The sequence below is a fragment of the Camponotus vicinus genome, unplaced genomic scaffold (assembly GCF_025532165.1).
Source record: "Camponotus vicinus isolate PSW18456_S1 unplaced genomic scaffold, iyCamVici1.0 SCAF_7, whole genome shotgun sequence".
NCBI classification, from domain to species: Eukaryota; Metazoa; Arthropoda; class Insecta; order Hymenoptera; family Formicidae; genus Camponotus; species Camponotus vicinus.
In genome coordinates, this window is record NW_028141979.1 from 3,485,083 (window position 1) to 3,506,560 (window position 21,478).

Sequence of the window (21,478 nt, forward strand, 5' to 3'; positions counted from 1 at the left end):
ATTCTACTATTTAATTCTATTATTTAATTCTTTAAAAAAATTATAATCTTTGATTTAAAAATGCTACTTTCGATCTAACATTGTTTCTTTTCCATTCAAGACAATTAAATCTTAAATCATAAGAATATATTTTTCTCGATTGAACTATATAAAATGGCTTCATTCAAGTAAGCAATTATTCAAGCAATTATATTTTTCTTTAATTAACGTAATATAATTTAATTTCAAGATTTCCATGTTAAAATTAAATATATTTTCAAAACAAGAATGTCCTTTTTTTCTGTGTATGCAACATTAAAGATCGACATTCGATTATACGGGAAATCGAGCTCCTGATTAATGCAATACATTAACGTGCACAAGGGTGAACGTGTGTTCAACCAGATGTAAACAGGAAATACGCAATGCGGCGCGAATAATATACCCGGTACGCATAAAATAGCGCCATTCGCAATCCTTCGCGAATCCTCAATCAAATGCAGCTAACGACTCGCGGTGGATACCTATGTATTTTCCGCGGATGCGGATCCCCCTCGGTCAAATTGAACTTATCACTTTCACCGTTTCCAAGACTACCTTTCGATATGATTGGTGTCAGGGTTCACGGGCGAAATCGTTATTCGTGAATCTGCGACTTACGACACCGCGCTTTCATATCCTGTGCGATGAAATATCTTTTAGTCTTTTCTTATCGCGATATTTGTGCTTGAGGAACGAAAATAGCGATATAATTCAACCCAATTTCATATTATGCTATTTATGATGGAATAATTAATTTGTCGTGCTAGAGATACGGTATTTACAGCTTCTGTGTCTATAATTATAGTCTATATACATATGTATATATCTGCAATGATCAAATTATGTAGGTTTGTAAATTGTATAAATTGTGTAAATTAATGTAAATGAGATAGTTTAATTTTTCATTTTAGTCATGTATGTAGATATTAATATTATTTATTATTTATTAATGAAATCATATATTAATATTTGTTGATATAATAATTGAGTTTTTGTGTAATAATATGTGTATACGTAAATGGTAATAGATGAATTATAAATTTTAATTATATATTTAATACATTTATTTTTGTATTATATATTTATTTAAATATAATTAGCATTTTTTTACTTGCAAACATTTTTTAAATCATTTTCTCATGGTTTACTTGAATTAGAATCTTATGTATTTTATATATTTCCAAATCAATTGACAATAATATTATTATTTAATGAAAGTTATTCGTAGTTTCTAGAGTTTAAAAAAGAGTTTTTAAATGGATCTTGTTATTCTAGTAATAGCTACTGGTCTATGATTTTTTCATACATCTTTACAACGCAGGATGGAATGTGGGGATTGACGTACGAGCATTCCGCTGGTGAGGCATCGGCCATCTTCAAAGCTTTCGAGGACTTGACCGAGAAAGTGGACTCTATGTCACCACCGGATGAGAATCTAGTACCCTCGCATCTTCCGGCACCCGAAAAACTGGAGTGGTGCCTCACCGAGCAAAGTCTGAACGACATCAGAGAAGCTATGATAAACTTTGATGCGTGAGTACTCGGAAGAAGATCGAAGGCTTTATTTTTCTTTATAGCAAATCAAATTCGTGGAAAAAATTGTTAAAGAAAAATCGACTCGGAAAAATCTTTAATCTCTGATTTATAGCGCAACATCTTGCGTAGTTGATCGTCCTGTAAAAGAAAAGCTCCTGTGCCTAAATTTGTATCCACAATCAGAAATAATATTTTTATGTTTAGGCTGGTCGAAGATTTGGATCTTTGTATTTTATGGTTCGAAGATTATTCCAAAGACTTCATAAAGTCATGCAGAGTTAGTCCCGATGCGTATATACAATTGGCGCTTCAGCTGACGTATTTCAGGTAAAATATCTAGAATTGATGGAGTTGTCCTCTTTAAATTTAATTCATATTATTGAATTTTTTTCATCTTTTATTTTTTGATAACCTTTTGATGGCAAAAATCTTTTATTTTTCCCTTCTATTATTACATCAAACAATGAAAAATCTATCGAGAATAATTCGATGAAGAATCAAAGCATCGACAAATTAAATTTCGAGCTCTTGCTGATCTCATCGGAACGATCTTGGGATGTTTGCAGACTCCATGGGAAATTAGTGGCCACTTACGAGAGCGCTAGCATCCGAAGGTTCGCGTTAGGTCGAGTGGACTGCATCCGAGCAGCCAGTCCGGAAGCCCTCGCGTGGGCGAAGGCCATGTGTCAGGGTGATCCTCACGGTCAAACGAGTCAGTCCAACAACGCCGTTGACGGGAGTCCCAAAAGAGTTCAGTTCACCATTTACAGTGTAACTGAAACTTGGCATTTTTCTTATGCGATTCTCGTGTCGTGTAAAACACACAACTCGAGTAGACTCGACAGAGTTGCGACAAGGTCGAGCGGAATGCGTTTATTTATTTTACTTTTTAGCTTCGTTATTGCCTTATCCTGCCACGCTAATTGCATTTTATAAATAAATAAATTTTATTTATACATGAGTTATATATTATATATTTTGTATATAATTTTTATAATAATATAAAATAATTTATGAATAATTTTTTAATTAAGAAACCTATTTGGTTGCATAAAATAACGAAACCTTGTATACGTGCCGATGATACAAAATTTAAAACAATGGATATTATAATGATTGAAAGTGTGCATTGCAAAAATTTTTTTTACAATTTAAGAGATTGCCAATTAAAAATGTTATTTGCAAAAATCTTTCATATTTTCAATCGGGAATCTCTTAAGTCGGTAATTTTTCAAATGTGCATTTTAATAATTATTGCAGAGCAATTTTATTTTATAAAAAAATTTAAAGTAGTAAAAAGTGATTACTCAAAAATATTGTTATTTATGTATATCACGATATATTTTTTGCAGTGCTATGAAAAGTTTCTCAATGGTTGGTCGCATTGTCCATTTGCATTGCCAATTGAATCTACCTACAAAAAGGTTTCGATTTACGGTGCTTTTTTCCGTTTATAAACGTATGTCCCTTGTCTTTCGTTATTAAAAATTACATATCTTCTTCATTCAGATTAGATTATTATTATTATTATTTACATTATATTTGTCGTTGTTAATTTCATTAATTGATTATTTCAGTGTAATATTTTTATAATTACACGATTTTTTCAATGCTTTGCTATATATTACACTATGCACATGTATATTTATCTATAACCTGCACGAAGATATTGGCGTGTGAAAGTGTTATATGTGAATTTTTGTAAAAAAATTATTTATATATATACGTCATTTATTTTGAGATCAAAAGCATATTGAACAACTTATACTTATACTTTTTAATCATATTTAGATAATTCTTTTCTTTAAAAGTTTATGTTCTATCATACATAAAGATAAAAAAACATCAAAATAAGTTTTAATTTAAGAAATCCAAAACAAAGAAGAAGATACAATAACAAAAGACGGTATATCAAATGAAATTTATAATTTTGAGCAGCTGTGCCGGACGATGAACGAAAGAAAAAATAAATACTCTAGAAAAAGGCAATCAATTAGACCTGGCCGCGATAAAGTTCAGTTTCATTTTTCCTTCGCGATCGAGTGTTTACACGATCCTCGAGAGGCCCCGGGCAAGTTTCGCGAGGATATTCCGTTTGTTTCCCTTACACAAACCACCCTCGTTCGGAAAATACTGCGGCAACGAGCTGTTGTTTCTCATTTACCGCGCTCTGTTGTTTTCCCCTTTACAACACATCCCCGATGTGTTATCTCAGCCATTCCTTTTCCCCCCCATCGTCACTTTTAGACTTCTCATAGCGAATGTTCGTTATAAAAACATTGCTTCAAACAAACGCATCTTTTTCGAGAAACAATCCATTAATTTATGATATCTGCTTCATATCTTGATTGATCAAAAAACTTAATTATTTTATCAAAATATATATTCAATTATTTTTTCCGCCTAATATAACTTATATTTTAATTTAATTTGTGACATTAATTTTATCATTTTATTTTATTCATATATTATATGATAATATGTGATATTTTAAAAACATTTATTTGACAATAAATGTCTATTGCTTTCACGTTCAATGTTGCTTTTTACTGTGACACTTCAGAAGCAGAAGGCTTATCACACACAAAGTGTTGTCTCTATCACAAAATAATCACAAAAGAAATTCATTGTACAATTAAATCATGAAGGAGAGAAATTATTATTATTAGTTATAGCAAGATTGGCCTTACAATTCAAGGGGAATCTATAAATGAAATTTGTCGAATATCATAAAAGTAAATCAGCCATCTAATTCATATGATTAAAATAAAAGATGTAATAGTTCCTTCATAATTTCTCTCCGAATATTGTTGTTCGATATATCGCGAAAATCTTCGTCGAAAGAAGAATCACAAAATCGATCGCTGGACTCAATTGAACGTTGCTTCCGGCTCGCTTCTCCAGGCGGAAAGGATCAAGGAGCTGTTTGACCTGGCGGTGCAAAGGCAGACCAAAGAGATGAATGACAACATATATGGTCAGGGTATCGACAACCACTTGATGGGCCTGCGTTATGTGGCGAAGGAGGCCGGCGAGCCGATGCCGGAGCTCTTCACGGACGAGGCTTACGCGATCGTTAATCACTTCGCCCTCTCGACGTCACAGGTCAGTGATCAGGGACGATTCGAATCACAAGCCTCCCGAATCCGTCATCGGCGTCGATCTCGCAAAATTCGCGACACTTTTGCCGCCCAATTAATATCACGATGTTTATACATCGCACATATTTTACAAATTATTTATTATAATTAAATATACTTGCGTTATAAATGTATCTGAGAAATGGAAATTTTAATAGTGTTGATTTCTTTGAAAGGATGACAGCTAGTGGTAATTTAAAATCTGTTCAGAGTAGGATATTTTCTTTGCTTTTTAATTATCTGTTACTACGCCAATGCGGCTCCTAAAGACCGTTATTTAAAGTCGTCTGTCACGACGATAATATAAGTTAAGACCCGGACGTGTTACAATCTTTATATACAGGTAGTTAATGATTCGGACAGCTCGAGGTCGACACGATTAGTTTGTTTAAGAAGAAGTGATGTAACTAAGGTAGAGTTATGTGCATAAAATTCCAACGTGACATTTATTATCCTGTTATCGTGAGAGATATTTCTTTTAAAATATTCCATAAAATTCAAATCTTGCATTCCATTCACCTTGAAATCTCTCGTGTTTTTCTAAAAAATAAGATAGCTTCTTTAGCTTCATAATAGCATCAGAAAATGTCTAAATCTTGACTTAAACAAATAGAATAGACTTAAACAAATACATTCTCTTGCGACGATATTAATAACATGATACCTTAAATGAAGAGAAGATCGATTTTGCAGGTGACCACGAAGAACGACGTGATCGTCGGGTACGGGCCGGTGGTGCCAGATGGTTACGGGTGCGCTTACAACTTGAGGAAAAACGGCTTCATCTTCTCAGTCTCGGCCTTTCACAGCGATGGTCGGACCAGCGCGATGCAATTCGCGCAAACGCTGGAGCAGAGTCTGCGGGATATGGCGGCTATGATAAAGAATTCGAAGAAGTGATAGATGCGCGATTAACGTTCATAGAACCACAAACACAGCCTCCCGTCCATCTTGGCGGGGATGTAGAGGTGAGATAGAAGAGGATGAGCTTCTCACGAATCACGAGGGTGGTTCAAAACGTATTGAACCTACGAGACGCATGTTGAATGACAGCCCACTTCTTGATGTCTTTTGACACGCTGTCGAAACATTCGAATCGGTTTTACAGCAGAAACGGCATCTTTTTCTTATTTCCGTATCATCTTTGCGTCGTCAGACTTCAAAGCTGAGAAAAAGGCAGTTTCATATATCATAGATTTCGTACGATGAATTATTTGCATTTAACTATTCATTGTGAAGGAAACACGGGGAGCACGACTTTCAAAGCACCCTTGCACGTAGGAAATACTTGTCGTATAGATTTAAGAAATGCGAGCGTAGGCGTAGCGCAGAAAGATTTAGGAACTCGCTCCCGCACAATTCGTTAGATATATCGCTGGTTTGATATAATCCTTAGGGAGTACATAGAAGAGGGAAGGTAGATGAGCGTTGCCGAAGCGCGCAAACTCATTGAAAGCTGTCGTAATCCTTAAGGTACTCTTCGATCACATGGTCTAATACTAGAAGAACTTGTCTGTTTTTTAGAGGAGACTACATACAAAATACACACAAACACGTGCGTGAACATCATTTCGCATCATTAGCGAATTGAAGATCCTTCAGCGGTAGCCGTCAAATACTAGGCGAGTACGTTGTAGATCGTTTTAAAACTCTAGTCCGCTCAAGGAGAGAGGAGTAAAGTTTCTTCGAGTGTTATGCCCGAGCGCTGGAAAAGTCGCTCTTCTGCCACGTTTCGTACTTTCAGAAGCTTATACTTTAAGAATACGTCGACGTTTCCTCGACACTCGTTCATCGATTTGCTGAACGCAACAATTTTTCTCCTCGATAGCGTCGAACAAATAATGTTCCTACATCTTGAAATATGAAAGATATCGCGTTCTTAATCTCTTTCCATCGCAAAATCGACTCTTCAAAGAAGAACTTTTGAAGTCATCTGAGAGTAAAGCTATCCGCACTATCATTCTATAGCGTAACGATTCGCTTTTCTCGTAAATTCATCGCGTCATTCGCATTCTTTCTCATAGGTTGACCAAGTTACTGTTATTTTTTTAGAGATGCGATCCAATTTGCGAGACTTCGACGGTTGACTTGATATGAACGTTGATCTTATATCGCAGACGTAGCTTTCCAGCGCGCGGGGCTCGTCTACCGCAGGCAGGAACACTCTAAATGTGGCCAATCTCATCGTATGTTGGCGCCCGCACAGTAAACTCTTGTCCAATTCTTAGGTAGGTCGGCGGATCGCGCCGCTCGAGATTGTCAAGAGACGGGGTCGATCGTCGACGGTATAGCTCTATCTGTTGTCTCTATCGCGCTATTCTTCTACTTCCTACGATTTACAATCTAGATAGCCGATTACCTATACCTAGCCAGAGATTGAGACCGATATTGATATTGTAATTAACTACATCTATAACAATTGAAATTCAATGATAATTGCATGTGTAATTAATGTTGATATAATAGTTGTATATGTAATTAATATCTTGAGAGATATATTATACTTATATATATATCTATGAGATAATCTCTCTTTTGTTGAGATTTCAGATTTCGTAATATTGAAGATGTAAACAAAGATGATCTCATTGATATATGCTATACCGGTCTCAAACCTTGGTATTAATATGTGCTGATCTCACGAATTGGAGGAGATAGATCTTACCAATTCTGCAATTTAGACAAATTTATCGCTCGATGCGATTTCTATGCTGATATTGTTACGCTCGTATTAGGCCGCATTTATGATGATTTAATATGTATTATTGTTAAGGACTCTCTGAAAGAGAGTCAAATAAAAGCTTAAATATCGAAACGATTTCTTAAAAATAGTATCTTAAAGATGTTTTATCTCGCATTTTTTAATATGACGAAATTATTGCTCATTTAAATTTGAGTCATCTATGATTTCTTAATAATTAATAATGAAATATAAAAAAATTTTTAATTTTAAAACAAACTTAATAAAAATTTAATGTGTGGCTTTTTAGTCAAGAAAATGTTACATATATTTAAAAAGTAATAAGTTATACAATAAATATGATTATCTCTTTCAATATTTTTAATAAAAAAAAAATTAATTGAAATGAACTAAAGAATCTGCAATTAATATAATGAGATAACATCTATGATATTAAATATTGACTTTTTAGAAAAATCTATTACATATTTAAGATATATATCAGATGCACATGCATAAAATTATATTCATATAATAATAACTCTTTCATTGATAATTCCTTTTTTCTCAACAATAATACATTTGAATCATCTCACCGGATAAAAGTAAAAAAATTACGCACTTCTTCGGCGATTTAAATAATTTAGACGATCTGTTGTGCTCGCCGTGTCCTCTCGTACCGATTAGTGTTATTATTAATAGTATCGTGTGATTGTTCTAGTCGTAATGATGATTGATTAGCGAAAAGCACCATCTCGTCACGATTATTAAGTAAAGTGCTTAAGTATCGCATTTAATTAGCTTCCTAATTCTAGTCAATTAAAGCATAATTCTAGTTAATTGCTAAAGAAAATGAGGGAAAATCGATATAATAGAAAAGGCTTAGGACGAGGAAATTTTTTTACCATCTTTGTGCGGGAAATATCAACTACATATCTTATCATCTCATCTTATGATGTGACTTATCATCATAATCTTGATATCTCATGCAATTCTGATAATAAAAAAATGTTTATCCTTAACTTTTGATATATCGAATCTTCTTCATTCTTACTTATATATTATCAATGTTAAATGTAACAGATCCGTTGATGTTTTCATATTTTACGATATCGTGTTAGAGTCCTTTTTTCTGTTTTATTGTATTAATCTTTGTTAATTTGTTAAAAAAGCGAATTATCTTGCTCGTTCAATTAAAAATTTCAACACTTTTTGTCCGGTCTTAAAATATTCCGCCGCATCATGTCGTTTCTTTCGAGCTTATCATTGCCCGATTGATTCGTTATAAATCACGTCTTCGAATTTTGTTAAAGTTAATCGCGCGGGGAAAAGCAGGCGAAAAATTTATCACTCGCGAAATGTACGAGAGAGCACGGTGCCTCTTCGTTATTGTTAGAAAAACGGTGAAAGTGACAAAAAAATGTGTATATTATATAACGCGTGCGCGTTCGAAAGTATGTACATACATGTTTGTATGCAGGGGACAGCCACCAAAAATGTGCAATATCTGTTGAAAGCATTTTCGGAGCAAATCGCATCAATATTTGATAGTGTTCTTATGTTTAATTATAAAGTTTATTATATACATATATATATATTTATATATATTTCCGGTGCGACTCGCTCCCAAAGTGTATTATTTCCCCCTCCTCCCGTTTGTTTCAGTTGTACCCTGTATACGATATGTACAAGTATCCTCTATATTAGATATAAGAGAGAAAAACACAAATACTATATAAACTATTATTAATTTAAGACCAGAAAATACGATTAGAGATACTTTACTTATACATATCGCGAGAAACTATTGTGATCGCACTTTTGCGGCCAAGAATATCGTATGCATATCAGGCGAAAGCCAACGTAGCGAACGATCTTATTCCGGGATAAAACATATCCTGATAAATCGATAGGAACGCTTACGAATGTAATTACAAACATATAACTTGTGAGAGTTCTCTAAGTCTATAGTAGATAAAAATATATCGATATGTTACATTATTCGTTGTTTTTGGAGTGATCTCGATCTCGTACTGCGTGAACCGCGACAAAATGGTTCTATAATTCTTTCCACAATGTAAGTACTGCCATGTTTAATTATGGAACGAATAATAATTGCCAATCAACATTGATATTCATTTAAATGAATTTTAAGTATAAAGATTATACATTTAATGTATGTGTTAAATAAAAGACAAATATATGAAATAATTAGCAAAAGCCCGAAAAAAACAGCAGGTATTTAAAACTACGGCAAAAATTCTTATATATAATTGGCAATTAAAAATACTTCTCATAGTTCCAAAAATCTGTAAGCAATCGGTATATCTATAGTTATGAGTGATGGAAATATTATTTCTACAAACATGTTGATTATTAGAAAATATACACTTTAATATATGCGTTAAGACTGTTAATGTTAGCGTCACACGGAGTGGTAAAGCATAATAAGAATGAAAGTATAAATATATAATTATAGCGTATCTGTGAAAGTAGTATTAATAGTAATAGATGTAGGATTCATCTTATGGAATTATGAGAATTTAACGAAATAATTTTATAAGAGCAATTATCATATGCTCTTTTAAGAATATCAACAAGAAATATAAAACTAAGCGTCAAGGTTTACGTATGCGAATCGTTGTGTGTGAAAAGGTCGCTTTCATTGTTGTTAAAATATTCATTAAAAAATTAGTATATATATATATATATATATATATATATATATATACTAATTTTTTTGTACATTTACTGAGCTTTTTCCATTCTTCGATCAGTGCTTGAATCTTTGCAAGACTATGAAGTATGCTACATAAAACGAGAACTATAGGGGCACATGTGAGAATAATAATGTCATACTTTAGACTAATAAACGCCATTATAGGGAATGCAATCATTTAAGTCAGTTTTTAAAGATTTTAATTTGTGTCATACTTTTGTCTCTTTTTCTCATGTAATATAAAATATTATCTACAATTCTTATTCCGATTTATCTAATGTAATTTAGCAGTCCTTTTTGCTTTTAATTTTTTATATATTAAATATCATAAGAAAATAATATTCATGTGTTATGTAATAATGTTAAATATCAAATATAAATGATAATTATTTTGTTGTAAATATCATAATCGCTTTTTCATTATTTTCATAAAAAATCTTTAATTCTATTAAAAATTCTTATTTTATTATATTACATAATACATGAATATCATTGAGATATATATGATGTATTGCAATATTGTGACTCCATTGGTCAAATTCTTTGTATATATACCATACTTAATTTATTTCATCGTTTTATACTTTCAGTTTCTCATATACCATATGCAGAAGAAAAAATTAAATTATTGTCGTAACTGGATATAGATATAATAGGTGCAAAAAATAAAAAATAAGATCCGATACACCATAATACTGAAAAATTAAAACAATGATTTCTAGCTATATTTTTAACGCCATATATTATAAATAATTCATACACAACCCAATAATTTATATAACAGAAACTCTGACGCAAACATATTCATAATTTGACATACTTAGTTTAATATTTTAAATAATTGCCCATCATTTGCAGTTTGCATAAGCTCTTGGGTAATGTATGACTGATTTTAATTTTTAAATGAACAATTTAGATCTCTTTATTTTTTATAAGTGAAAGAAATTATTCAACCTTTTTGGCTAAAATTATTTATTTAGTTGAGCTACTTAATGCACTTTACAAAATAAATAAATGTACAATCAAAATTTGAATTTCTTTCCTTAAAGATAAAGAGATTGTTCAGATATAAGAATTAAAAATCATGGCGTAAGTTATATACCTTCGTGCGTAAAACGTTCGATAAATAAATGAATAAATACATTCGGCTTTCCGTATGCGCGCGGAAAGCATACACAGCATACCTCTGCTAAGTAATTGATCCACAAAGTATGTTGTATCATCACGTGTGTACGCGTTTCCTCGTGCAGAAAAATAAACTCCATCAAAATAACAAATGTTGTTGCCCGTTTTATTCTTTTATTCTCGCTTGTTTTATTTAAAATAGAATTTTTATTGTATAATAGTAACAAGTCATTCACTTCGTCTACGAAGCAAATTAACATAATGTAGACACAACATTCGAAGCTGCCGTTATATAAGATATATTACCTTAAAAATATATATATTAACAATACTTACAATTAATCACATCTCTTAGTCGCAATTAACGTCAAAACTTGAATTTTACATATCTAATTGAAAAATGGAGTTTGATGTGATATGAGTGTTTGACATTTAATGCTAATTGTGAAGTGTATATATTCCTTGGAATGTGAAGCGACTTGCGTTTACTGTTCACATATCAATTTATATCTAAGGTATGTAGCACTATGTTATATCTTATATGAACTATAAATGCAAATATAAAACAAAAAATATATGTTTTGCCTTTGTCTTTTAGATAAAACTAAAGAGAAATATACGTTTCTCAATTTTATATTTTATATACCTAAATACACCATATGTGTATTCCTTGTATATTCTTTTAAACATATGATACTATTTAATCAAACTAGATTGTATGTATAGATTTTATATGCAATTACATTTTCAAAATGCTTTCACTGCCTTTCAGTTTACCAAGCTAAGTTACTGAACTTATTCTAGCATGGTTAGCTTAGATCATTGTAATAGATCACACGTAATAGATATAAGGATACAAAGGGTATCTCTAAAATTACACTTTCTTTTTCTTTCCATCAAATATTTCTTAGTAAATCTTATCATTCAGTCTCTATCAAAGATTCTATTAGGACAAAATTTGTTTCGAATTATTTGTAAAATTCAATTTTGTTATTTACATTTTGCTAGCTATATATGTCAAAATTTAGTTTACAACAATTATCAGTGCTAAAAATATGTTATTAAACATATTTAGCTTCATCATTTATTAATTGTAGACAAAAGAAAGTGTTTTTCTTATGAAATAAATTCCTTATAATTATATCGTAAATTATATGATCACAATAGTACTTATGTATTATATACTGATCCGATCTGATCAATGGTTAAAGTATTCTCAAATACAATCGCCATTTCTTTATATAGTCTGCCATAAATACTATATACTTTTAAGAAAGTCTCATTAAAATATATATTAATAGCTAAATCTATGAAAAATGCAAATAAAAAATATAACCAACATATAATATATTATATGTCTTGTGAAACAATTTTACCAATAAAGTACATATGCTAGTTTTACATTTTCACAAAGACCAAGTTATTCCCTGTAAGAAAAGTAGATAAAGATAGTAGATAAAAAACAAAGAAATTAAAAAATTATATTCTTTTTTAATATTACATTAAATTTATGAAGCATTGGAACTTATTTGAAGAAATTATTTGTGTACACAACAAAGTCTATGCAAAAATGTATTTTACTTCAAAATCGCTAAGAGAAAAAGATTACATATTTAAAAGATTTAAAAAATTCCTAAATGATACTCACATCTTTCTGAATACTCTTAATACCGTGGCAGGTCAGCATTGACGTCTTCGTACTCTCCTAATGCGAAAGAATGTGTAAGAAGTATATTCGCAGTCGATCTTTTCTTTGGATCATGCTGCAGGCATTTCTTTACTAGATCTATGCCTTCTACAGAAAGATTCTTAGGAAGTGCTGGTGTTTCTCCCATTCCAACCTTGCAAAAGTAAAAAATTTCGAATTAAATGATGCTAATATGTATAATGCGTAAAATAATTTTAAAAAAGTTTCAGTTTCAGATACACATACACATGCGCGCGTGCGCAAATTCTTGTAAAAAAAAGAGAAAAAAGATAGTTTAAATTTAAATTCCTCAATTATTAATTTTAAAAAACTAATTCTTATCTTCTTAAAATTATAAAAATTATTATATATATAAAATTGCTTAATTTATAACAATTTATTATAAAATTTAATTACAAGGTTACCTTAAACATAATTTGATAATTCGAATCATAATCCGACCACGGCCGTCGTCCGCTCGCCATTTCAATGATGCAGCAACCAACCGACCAAATATCGACAGCTCTGCCATGTCCACTGCTTTCTGACTTCATAAATACTTCCGGTGCCATATAAGCTTTAAATAATCAAAGAATTAAGTGCTAAATAGAAATTAAGTAATAAGAATGTATTTTTCATATTCATAAAGAGATTCCCCAGATACTTTATTAAATTTTTAATATCAGTAATATAATAAATTGCATGATAAATCTATTAAAGATTTTATTGTATAATAATTGAAACACAAACCTTGAGTGCCGACAAAACCTTGGAGTTCCCCAGGCATCGTTGTATGCGCTTTAATCTGCACCGCGCTACCAAAGTCACCGAGTTTCAGGCAATTGCCTTCATTTGTTAAAAAGATATTCGCAGCTGTAAAAAAAGGTGCAGTTGTAAAAAATAATATAGACTGGATAATATTACTTTATGAAAAACTATCTTTGAATAATTTACTTTTAATATCTCGATGAACTATCCCATGAGAATGCAGCGCTGCTACAGCCGAAAGGAGTTGATGAGTATATTTCCTGATCAAAGATTCTGGCAATCCGTTGCCACTACCAGCCACCAAACTCTCAAGAGTTCCTTCCGCACAGAATTCCATAAAGATCAACATCTCTTCCTAAAAATAAAATTTATAATAATACATATTTATTGTGCTACAAAATGACATATCGTCTCGACGATTATGTTATGTTTATCGTACACGCTGAATTTCCAGTCCATAATATCGCACTAAATGTTGATGCTGGATTCCCTCGAATATCTGTAATTCCTCAGCAACACGCCTGATCGCTCTGTGATCGCCAGGTTGCAACTGCACTTCTTTCATGGCTAGCAGTTCACCTGTTTGATTGTTCACTACTGTGTACACTTTACCGAATCTTCCTTGGCCTGCATAATAAAATTCGTTCGTTAATATTATAATTATGAATGTTAATATATTTAATGATAGATAATTACCAATAACAAATAATTTTAACGTACCTATCTTAATACCTCTCTGCCACGTGAATGTAACTCTTCGCATCTTGATATGAACTCTATCGACTCCTTTTCTGTCAGTGATTTGTCCGATGAGCTCTCGACTCTTTAATCTTTCATCGAGATCGCTCTCCATTTTTTTGATCGCACGAATGACTCTCTCATGCCTCTGCATGCCCTGTTCGGATGTGTTTACTATTAAAAGGTTACCGTCAACCATGCTCGATGAGTTACATTTTTTCGCATTAACTAATAATTCGGGTGACTTCAAAGCTTCCCGTGGTTTTTGAGAAAGACTCATGCTCGTGGTTCTAGTACGACCGTGACTCGGCGATGAAGCTCTTGATCGCGACAGTCTTCTTAAATCTAAAAACAAAAAATATTAAAAATCGCAATAAAATTTATTCATTTAAACACTTTTATGGCCAAATATTTGAGATGATTGTTTGACAGAAACTTATAAAAAATTGAATTAATCTCCAATTAAATTTCATAACAGCAAAAAGTAATCAAGAAACTGCTGCCATAAAAGAATTACAATTTATAACAAGAAAATCATAGATTACTCTACTTTCTGTCTCCGGCGTCGATCCTACAACCGATACTGTTCCCACCACATGAGATATGCAACGATCCATGCATGTCTTCAACTCTTCAAACTCTTGATCGGTGAGATGTTTCGTGTTTTGAGGCTCGCACACCGTTATCAAGAACTCCAGACCTTGGTTCGCCCATCTGGGTCTTAAGCCGCGGCCACGCTCGCATCGCGTCCTTACGAATTCCATCCACAACAACGCGAATGATACTAGACCCCGCGCTAAAATGGCCTTTTCTTCTAGCGAGAACAATTTGCACATCTCCTTGTGAAATTCGAAGCCCATTCTGTAAGCTTGATGAAGAATCTCACGGATTCTCGATCGTAAAGGTGTTTGATCGTTCTCGGTGTTTAATTGTTCCACTTCATCGACATCTTTTTGAAAATCCTCGATCACTACCGTTATGCGATGCCTTAAATCTAAGACTGTATTCTATAAATAAAAAAAGGCAAGAAAATTTAGCATTTTGTTTAGTTTTCTCAATAAAGTCTACAAAATTCTTTACCTTCAACAGTTTCAATGATTCCTCTAATTTCTGATCAGTTACTGGCCATTTCTCGATATCACGTTTCAGGCATTTGGCAAGATTGATGCTCTTCACGATTTTTTCCCGAGCTTCTACAAACATTCCCTGCCACTCGCGGCCCACAAACAAATGGAATCTGAATTGTGTTTCACTGTAAAACAAATAACTATAAAGTATCTAAAATAAGCAAAACACAGGTAAACAAATTAAATTTCTGTCTTACTTGCATGACAATTCGTCGTCCTCTTTTTCTTCCAAATTTTCGCAAATCTCGCGAGTCCGTTCAGTGAGAAATTCATTAACTTGCTTGATCATCGTACGTGCAATTTCGCTATAAAAAATATACAAACATATAACAATAAAAATTGAAATATAATAATAATAATCGCAAAATAATAATTTAGGTTGTTTTATCTATTTCGATATTTTACTCACTAGAATTTCATGCCAGCAATCTTGTATCCATCACTTATGTTTCCAGCAATGGACTTGACAAACAACCACTCATCCATGATTAGATTCTTATGAAAGCTATCGTGCTGCACCATGTCCACCCACTGTTGAAGATAATCTAGATAGACCTCAAACACGGCTTTTAAGCTCTCATCGAAATACTTGACGTCTTCCTCGAACAGACTCTCGCAACCGGTTTCGTCGCTGGCGACGGCAGCGCGAGAGTGCGCAGCGAACCGGTCGCGATGAATACAGGCGATCCTGAGACCCTCTCGAAGCTCTCGCATGAGCTGTCGGACCGACAACGGACTCGGTTGCTCCGGCTTCTGTTCTAATCTCATTCTTAGAAATTCGTGAACTACGTCCAACGGTACACGTGAGAGAAACATGAAAGCTGCCCTACAACATAACAGTTTACAGCATGTTTAACCCTTTTCACTCTATCAAATTCAAATAAAAATATTGTCTGGTAGATTCAAAATCTGATCCAAATTATATTTAAAAATTTTTCTAAGAAAGAGTTCATCATTTAAAAGTACTCTATATTTTTTTTTACAGATGCAATATTATTGAAAATGTAGGTATTTATTTTATTTTTTCCTATTTTTTATTTTAGTTTTAATTTAATTCAATCTCATGGACGTTTTAGATTTAATTTGATCATCAAATTTAAGCTAATTTAAGCTCATTTAATTTAAGCTAAAATATTGGAATGAAATAAATTTCTCAATCTGAGCAAAGTTGGGAAATTCCTTTAAATAAAAAATTTCAAATACCTATACGATGGCAAATTTAACTCCTTTGCTTCGGGACTCCAAATGCCATATCGTCGTAGCTCTTTGTCACCTTCGTATTCTTCATTCGCATTGCTATCGCATCCCTCGCAGTCATTTTTTTCCAAAGTTAATCTTGCTTTTCTCAAGACAGATGTATGTAATCGATCCAGAAAATTTAGACTTTTTCTAAGGCCTCTCGTTTTCAATACATCCTCGATGTATTTTCTGAGTGTGCAAACAAAAATTATTTATATTATATAATTCAATAATATTTATATTGTATAACAAAATTCTAAATTTTATCAAATTACTTTGAAATAAAATAAGGATACAAGAAAATTTATAATAAATTTTATAATACCAAAAAGTTATTATTCTTAATACATTTAAAGTATTTAGATATTAGTATTTAGATATAGTAGAAAAGGGAGATTAAATATACATTTAAAAATTCAAAGTATACCTGTAAGCGTGTCGCTCGAATTCGACTAAATAGAAATCGAGTCGATCGATTCTTTCATCTTCCACATATGAGAATGAAATTTCCGGAGTAGGCGGCAGCGACTGTGATATAAAAGATAATCCTCCTACTGAGGAATTATTACTATTATTACTATCAGAGGGACTGGAAGTTTCGTCGTGTTGAGGTAGCTCAAATCGCACCATGCATTGTCGTTGCTCCGTAGAATCTACAGTGTCTGAAGATCGCGAACTAAGGATAGAAACACACACAATCGATTATCTAATTCTGAAATTTCTATATACATCAAACAGAATTTAAAGATGTCTCTATCTCGAATAAAAATAAAATTCTCATTTATAATGTATGAAGAAATTCGAAAAATACAATATATTTCAAATTATTGGGAGGATATGATGCAATTCAAATAATGTACCTAATGCCAGAGTCGTTGAAATCTTCCTGTTTCTTCTTACCATGCAGCATCATGAGCAATCTGCCCAATATTTGTAACTTGAGCCGATGGTGTTTCGTCATGTTGTACCAAAGACACATAGCTTTCACTCTATCGGTGAATTCTGGACTCTTGTATAACGGATAATTAACAGCAAATGCTTGGCAGGATGGATATAAGGCTTCTGCTGCCTCCAGACGAGCTAATAGACCTTCCACTTGTTGTAACGCTTCTCCCTGTGCACGCACGCACGCACGGCAGTACATGGAAAAACAACCCGGACATACACCTAATTCGATGTTCGGACTGGAACCAGGATTCGTGGATCGATCGCTCGCAGTGTCGCTAGGACTGATGCAACCTTCCTCATGCGTATCCGCCATAGGATCGTATCTAATGAAATAATTGCGTTTATTTCATACATATATATTACTATTATTTTTGTTTCTTACAATCAATTGTTGATATATATTGTGCATATTAATTTACAATTTCACAAAGAAAAGATCTTTTCGCATTTCTGAAGTAATATCTTGAAAATCTTAATGTTTTTGCTTACCTGTACTCCATTATTTCTGTAAGCAGAGCCTCTACTGTTTCGCGTTGACGACATAAATATTCATCCTGCGCCATCGGGCTACGATCTGCATGATGCGCCTGTAGTTCCAGCCATATCAAGTCCTTTAATTCGTTTTGCCACCTACTTTCTTCGTGACTCATTTGACGGCGACAATTTCGCTCTGTACTTCCCTGTATAAAAAAAAGATTTGCTCTGTAGTTTTGAAAAACTTGGTATTTATTTTATATTATATTATACAAAAAAAGTCAAATTGCTTTAATTTGTCTAAATTTATTAAATGTATAACAAATGTAAGTTTTATGTGCAATAAGTTTAAGATACTTACCAATTTAATTAAGAAAGAAAAAGTGTCGTGAAATATTCGTCTGTCTTCTAAGCTTTGCGTTCTCGGCGATTGCGCACGTAAACTCTCTTCGTTTATCAACACGCTTCTTTCGTTGCTTTCTCGCTGCACTTTTTTCTCTTCAACATCAACCGGCTTGGATCGCAAACAGCGAAATCTATTTCTAGTCTCAATCTGTGAGAAAGATTGACAACTGCTTGATAACATGCCAAAACAGTGAATAGTAAAAGAGCTTGTTTAGGGCAAGAGTTCAGAAAATTTAACACGAGTCGAATAATCGGCTTTTGACTGATAGATTAGAAATATACGCAGATATTATAATTATGCTTTCTAAATACAATTAATAATGAAAATTATTTTTTTGTCGAACCTTGATTTGATTCGGCGTCGACACCGTCGCCATGTCGCCATTATGTTTCTCGGCATAATTGTAAGCAGCTTCTACATCGAGCTTCAAATCTCTTTCATTACCGCGCAATAGTTTCAAACTTCTCTTGCACTTTCTACTGCCCTCCTTCGTATCCTCCTTCGCCTCGTTCTCGCAATCTTTGTCCGCTTTATCGCACATTTCGTTGAAGATAATAGTGTCCAGGGTGTTGCGCCTTCGAATAGTTATCTTCGGCCAAGCTTCTTTTTCTACAGATTTAAGATCACTAAAAACGACAAAAAAGCTAAAGGTAGTCACATACTTCATAGTTATAATTAGCAACGAGTTAGTCGATATAAAAACTACTTTTAATAAACAATGTTTCTATACTTTCTGTATTTGTTAAAAATAATTTCTTTATTTCTTATAATTACGAATATCCTTTCTGTCTTAAAATTATATATAAAAATATCATATCGTTTATACTTATTTTACAATTACTCATTAAATTCACTTATATTTAATATATTGCAAGATATATTACACAATTTTAATTATTTTTGTTAAAAAGTTATATTATGCTAAATGAAATATTTGTGTGTAATGATTGTTTTTTTTAGCAGAATTATTCGCGCGAATCTAAAATTTGCAGTTTTAATTATATACCTGCTAGAGAACTTTTGCTTCATGTGCCTTTTCTTGCGACTGAGACGAGTCCTGGGCGGAGTTTGTCCGTAAATATCGGACATCGCGTGTAGCGATTCCTCGAATTCGTTCGACGAATCAGCCTTACTGCAAACATGATGTTTAATCGAATATATATTTCCGCCGGAAGGTTTGTCGCTGATTATTGTCGGGAAAATTTCACAAGACAGGATGTTACTTTTAAAATAAATCATTATCTTCTAGAGAGCTATCTTTATGCAATTTCTCATTGCGTTTAATTATGTGATTTTTTTTTTAAGAATATTCAACATTTTAAGATATAATTCCACGAAAAACATTTTACTTTTGGATCTAAAATAATGTGAGTTGCAACATATTTATATGCTCGAATGTGGACTTTGATGACAATTTGTTAAAATATTTTTGTAACATAAAAAGAATCTTCAACTTTAACTTTGATATATAAAACTATTGCTATATTGAAAAGCACTACTTGTTTCTTACACTTAATGCAAAGTTAATATTTAATTAAATCGTAAAAGTTTGATTTTCATATTATTTTTATCTGTTATATTAATAATATAATAACAGATAAATTGTCGTTAAATTTTCAGATTAGAACATTTATATATAAATATGTTGCTTATTATCTTAAAGATATGACAATTTCCTTAATAATTATTACAATTACATCTATCAAATTAAGAGTTTATAAATTCGCATCAAAATTTCATTAAATATTCTGTTTAAAACAGATTCGTATAAAGAATCTCTAATTCTTTATTGTTGCAAACATTATTGTATCATACAAGAAAATATACATACATATCATACAAGAAAACATTCAACAATACAAATATAGAAAAGTGATTTTTTTTTATCATTTTTCTATTTTAGAAAAATTTCTGAAAAAGATAAACAAATAATTATATAATTATGTGTATGATGTAATTATAACAATGTGTGAACATATTGGATATCAATCATAATCTACAGTGTCAAGAACTGATAAACGGCAAGAAACTACAGATTTCGTCTACTGACAAACGGAGATGCGTCTTGCATGATACAAATTGCCGAGTTTGCAATAAAGTGTCTCCTTCGCGCTTTGATTGTCGATCATCTTGTAACTTCGATGCGGAATCGTCGCAAAACTGGCAACGGATGAGTGTCGAATGTATTCGAGGCACAAAAATTCAGAGAGACGAATATTCACTGTCAAGCGTACGTCAAAGTGTCGCGCATCAGTTGAACCGCCGAAAATAACCCGGCGGATAGCTAGCCTATGTAAACAATGAGCGTGTCACCTATAACGATGCGACGCGGGCGCCGGTTCTCATTATCGAAGTGCGCCGTAAATTACATGCGAAGCCACGTGTCACCAAGCACCCACCTGCCATAATCGGCGTCCTCGTCGTCGGTCGACTCGTAGCCGGGAATTCTCATGGCATGGTTCGATTCGACGAGACGCGACATTCTTCACACCTGCACGAGAAACGCGCACGTCGTCATTTCTGAAAATCATCGCCGAAGCGCATGCGCCGCGCGCCGTGACGTTTGCCGAAGATCACCGAAGATCACCGACAGCTGTCAAGGCGGTAATCTTCAAACGTGCCAAAGCTTGCATCTTTTTAAAGTGCCTAAAAAGAATTTTATAAAGAGTTCGATTAAGATAATTCATACATGCACAATTTACGTTTTAACTCTAAAGAACAATATTAATATTAATCTGTTACTATTGAACGATACTTATTTGTAGATTGCTGATATTTCCAGGATGATGTTCAGGTTTTCGGTTGTCCCCTCTTTGGTGATTCTTCAGACATCTTTTCTAAAATATTTTATTTTGTTCTTATATTATTTT

The 21,478-nt window shown here is 32.7% G+C and overlaps 3 protein-coding genes across 5 annotated transcripts in view; 2 read left to right on the forward strand and 1 right to left on the reverse strand.

The window, feature by feature from the left end:
* Vacht (Vesicular acetylcholine transporter) overlaps positions 1–2,539 on the forward strand; it is a 69,649-nt gene extending 67,110 nt beyond the window's left edge. Inside the window, exons 9-11 of the mRNA XM_083103706.1 lie at positions 1,343–1,554; positions 1,762–1,884; positions 2,124–2,539. Of these exons, the coding sequence (XP_082959832.1) occupies positions 1,343–1,554; positions 1,762–1,884; positions 2,124–2,493 (705 nt within the window). The 3' untranslated portion in view covers positions 2,494–2,539. The remainder of the gene's footprint in view (positions 1–1,342; positions 1,555–1,761; positions 1,885–2,123) is intronic.
* A 3-nt stretch (positions 2,540–2,542) lies between these two features.
* On the forward strand, positions 2,543–11,373 carry LOC145973996 (choline O-acetyltransferase-like). Its single transcript, XM_083103714.1, has 3 exons — positions 2,543–2,981; positions 4,462–4,662; positions 5,391–11,373. The coding sequence occupies exons 1-3, from the start codon at positions 2,571–2,573 to the stop codon at positions 5,595–5,597; spliced, it is 819 nt and encodes a 272-aa protein (XP_082959840.1). The 5' UTR covers positions 2,543–2,570; the 3' UTR covers positions 5,598–11,373.
* Mekk1 (mitogen-activated protein kinase kinase kinase 4) lies at positions 5,362–21,452 on the reverse strand. 3 transcript variants are annotated; one of them, XM_083103698.1, is made up of 19 exons: positions 21,008–21,452; positions 19,615–19,740; positions 18,952–19,234; positions 18,564–18,755; positions 18,218–18,408; positions 17,641–18,051; positions 17,208–17,456; positions 16,745–16,969; positions 15,951–16,367; positions 15,739–15,846; positions 15,495–15,666; positions 14,965–15,421; positions 14,397–14,759; positions 14,116–14,303; positions 13,863–14,031; positions 13,659–13,781; positions 13,334–13,485; positions 12,870–13,062; positions 5,362–5,862 (listed from the first exon to the last, which is right to left on the reverse strand). In XM_083103698.1, the coding sequence occupies exons 1-18, from the start codon at positions 21,088–21,090 to the stop codon at positions 12,886–12,888; spliced, it is 4,086 nt and encodes a 1,361-aa protein (XP_082959824.1). In that variant the 5' UTR covers positions 21,091–21,452; the 3' UTR covers positions 5,362–5,862; positions 12,870–12,885. The 3 variants fall into 3 exon arrangements, with proteins under 3 accessions (XP_082959824.1, XP_082959823.1, XP_082959825.1); XM_083103697.1 differs by lacking the exon at positions 5,362–5,862 and adding an exon at positions 10,280–12,648; XM_083103699.1 differs by lacking the exon at positions 5,362–5,862 and adding an exon at positions 10,280–12,648 and having other exon boundaries at positions 20,922–21,042.
* Between the last annotated feature and the right edge of the window lie 26 nt (positions 21,453–21,478).

What these genes read in the sequence shown, in the direction of transcription:
- LOC145973996 (XM_083103714.1), top strand. Translation starts at nt 2,571, where the DNA reads ATGAATAATTTTTTAATTAAGAAACCTATTTGGTTGCATAAAATAACG. An exon ending in TTGAATCTACCTACAAAAAG is followed by an intron (nt 2,982 to 4,461) that starts GTTTCGATTTAC and finishes TCGCTTCTCCAG; the next exon opens with GCGGAAAGGATCAAGGAGCT. An exon ending in TCGCCCTCTCGACGTCACAG is followed by an intron (nt 4,663 to 5,390) that starts GTCAGTGATCAG and finishes TCGATTTTGCAG; the next exon opens with GTGACCACGAAGAACGACGT.
- Mekk1 (XM_083103698.1), bottom strand. Translation starts at nt 21,090, where the DNA reads ATGTCGCGTCTCGTCGAATCGAACCATGCCATGAGAATTCCCGGCTAC. An exon ending in GCAGAGAGGTATTAAGATAG is followed by an intron (nt 14,304 to 14,396) that starts GTACGTTAAAAT and finishes TTTATTATGCAG; the next exon opens with GCCAAGGAAGATTCGGTAAA. An exon ending in AGGTTTTGTCGGCACTCAAG is followed by an intron (nt 13,486 to 13,658) that starts GTTTGTGTTTCA and finishes GATTATTTAAAG; the next exon opens with CTTATATGGCACCGGAAGTA.